A 3047-nucleotide genomic window follows, 5' to 3' on the forward strand; every position below is an offset into this window, starting at 1 on the left:
CAAAGAGAGAACAGTTCATCATGAAGCCCTTATGGCACGGCATTCTGCCCTGTTCTGCTATAGCAGTGTTCTACTTACAACAATGCGAAAGTAGTCAAAGTCAAATCAAATTACAAACATGTTGGTTAAACAGTAACATGTTATGAATAAAACTTGAGAAAGAATCTGATTTGTTATGGGAAGAAGCTATGTCTGGTCTACAAACTACGGAGCCCCTCTGATGACATGGTCAAAAAAAATTTTTTAATTGTGGCCACGAAGTAGTATTTCGTGGCCACAATTAAAAAATTTTTTTTGACCATGTCATCAGAGGGGCTCCGTAACAAACACCATCCTGCAGAGAATGGTGTGGCCTTGAGAGAGAAACAGACTGAGTGAAAACTTTTATAGTGAGTGAATAGAATAAATTAATATATAATAGAAGAGGGATAAAAAATTTTCCGACAACAGTAGTTAAATCATACCTCGAAATATTTATACTGAATAGAAATCAACTGGATGATTTTATATTGAAAAATATTCATTTCATTGGAATTTTTCTCTGTTGAAGAAGAGTGTCACACTGTTGGCATTAGTACCTTAAAGGTACAGCCTCTGTACCTTTAAGGTACCCTCTCCACTTTAAAAGAAACTGCACATGCACAACCCTGTATCCGCTCCCGAGAGGGAAACCCTATTAACGCCTGTGAGAGCGTGCACGAGGAGAAATGGGCCCATTTCTCTGTTTAAAAGTTGCTGTTCTCATACGAGCTCACTGAGTCTGTCCGTCCGCCCTAACCCCTAAATCCCTCCATCACTATAGAGCGGGGACTATATAGTGAACTTTATAGTGAACTCAGTTAACTGACGGTTCAGACAGATGATCACTGCTTTTCACTACGTTGGTCACCTAACTCCTCCACTGCGCGGTGCCTACGCCATCTTTGTTATTAGTCGCCACTGTCAGGTCACAGCTGAGGCCGCTGTGACAGCAAATCCCATAATGCTTTGCAGAGGAGAGCTCTCAGCGCAAAGCATTCTGGGATATATCTGCCTCTTCTGAGGCTTTTCTTTTCTTCTCATACTCTTCATAGACACTTTTTTCTTCCGACCCTCGGCCATTTTCAAAGAACCATGGTGAGAAAGGTGAGCTTCAATGACTGTCTGAAACCACAGATATACGCAGAAAAAGATGGCTAACGGGACGAGCACGTAGGACGGCCTTACGTAAACATATCACCAGAATGATTGACAGTTAGTATTAGTTATAAAGGAGGACCACTTATTGAGATGATCCACCCGGAAATAAAAGATTGTCCTCTATAAATTGAAGTTGTCTGTCTAGATATGTTTGCTATATCAAAGAGGAACGCTTATAGATTTCTAACGAATACCTCAATCAGTAATTTCTGTTTGTTTTATAAATATAGATGAATACGTTTTGCTTATTTTATTTCTGTAGATGCTAGCGCTAGCGGGGAGGAGCCTGTTGAGTGTTTGGCCGAGCCGGTTCCATCCGCTCCGTCTCCAACCACGGCTTCGCCCACCTCGTCTTTGACCCCTGCTCCTCCGCCTCCCCACCACCCAAAGGAGACCCCCCCAGGTATACTCACCTTCATTACATCTCTCCTCCATGTAACTGACCTCCTTACAGTGCAGCTCCTCCCAGCTTCCCGCTCTGCCCTTCATTAGGTAGCCAAACGAAGCACGTTTGAACCACGATTTTCTTCCCTTTTTCACATCCTTAAAACTAAACCTCCTCCGTCACTATTAGCCTCCACCCCAACCTAAAAAATCCCCATCTGTGATTTAACCTCCTATAGCCCCCCTCCTTTTAAGGTTAGCTTTCACCTGCAAAAAGCACCATGCATCATGTGTTCCACCTCAGTCTGAACGCCTGTAGTTTGAATTCTGAGTTATCTGTGAAAAATCACTGAAATAAACACATCTGTGATTACAAACGGTGCATTGTGCATTTTGCAGGTTTGAGTGTTTTTAGAAAACCGTTTGTTATTTCTGCCCTCAACTTACTAATAGCCTCTCCCTGAAACTATGGCTAGATTAACACAACCAAGAACATTTGAGTTCACTCTGCTCCTCCGATGCAGATAAACCATCAGTTATTTTAGGTCATAAACATTTCAGTTTGTCTATTTTTCTTTAAAGCGCCCACATAATGCTCATTTAGTTTGGAATTACAGGGAAAACAGCTCTGTGTTTAGAAAGGGTCATAAAAGTGAACACACCTCTGCTAAAAACTCAGGTTTTAATTATCAGTAAATCATCTTATTGTGACACATATCCAGTCCAAATCGACAAAAAAAAGAAAGTTATTAGGAGGAAACATTTCACCCTTAAAATAATCCTTGCTTAAACATATTTTGGTTTAATCATTATCCAGTGTACCTGAGTTTACACTGGAGGGGCGCTACAACCAGTCTGAAGAACCTGAAAGTTCACATACTGGGAATATTATTTTTCTAACATTTTATCAGGGATTAGAGTATTCCGGCTTATAGCGATTGAAAAAAAAAATCCCTTGAAAATAAATTGAATTGTAAATAAAAAAAAAAAGGCAATCAAAATCCCTCTTACGTTTATCAGCCAATGGAAGCAAAGGGGCACTCTGAAACCAACAGTATTAGCCAATCAGAAGAAGAAGGGGGCGGGTCTTAGGAAAGCATGTACCTCCTCCTCTCGTTTCTTGCTCAAGTCGCCAGATAGATTGTGGTACAGTGCTTAAGTTCTACACGGAGAGTCACCTTGTGCCATTAATGGCTCTAATTTACGGAGAAACGTGCTAAAAGTCAAAAATTAAATAAATGAAACTTTGGCGTTTGGAGAGAAGGACGATAGAGAGAACGTAACTGCATGGAGTAGGAACCATGCAGTTCATGAGCTCGGGGGAAGACGTCACGACCATAGATAAAGGTCTGAAAAATAAATGGCGCTGGGCGTTGCTGGAGGAGACGGGGCGAGATGGCGAGCCATTTATAGCCTGACGTAGTCCGACTCAATTCTAGTCAGAATGAGTCTGATGCTGCTCCATAGAGCTGTGATTATGGGGC

At 41.5% G+C, this 3047-nt stretch overlaps 1 protein-coding gene across 1 annotated transcript in view; it reads left to right on the plus strand.

Moving 5' to 3' along the window:
- Positions 1–2382, plus strand: part of LOC107103650 (general transcription factor II-I repeat domain-containing protein 1-like) — a 22754-nt gene extending 20372 nt beyond the window's left edge. Inside the window, exon 13 of the mRNA XM_015403435.1 lies at positions 1442–2382. Within this exon, the coding sequence (XP_015258921.1) occupies positions 1442–1671 (230 nt within the window). The 3' untranslated portion in view covers positions 1672–2382. The remainder of the gene's footprint in view (positions 1–1441) is intronic.
- Positions 2383–3047: the final 665 nt, after the last annotated feature.

Source organism: Cyprinodon variegatus, unplaced genomic scaffold (genome assembly GCF_000732505.1).
Source record: "Cyprinodon variegatus isolate N-32 unplaced genomic scaffold, C_variegatus-1.0 Scaffold1498, whole genome shotgun sequence".
NCBI lineage: Eukaryota > Metazoa > Chordata > Actinopteri > Cyprinodontiformes > Cyprinodontidae > Cyprinodon > Cyprinodon variegatus.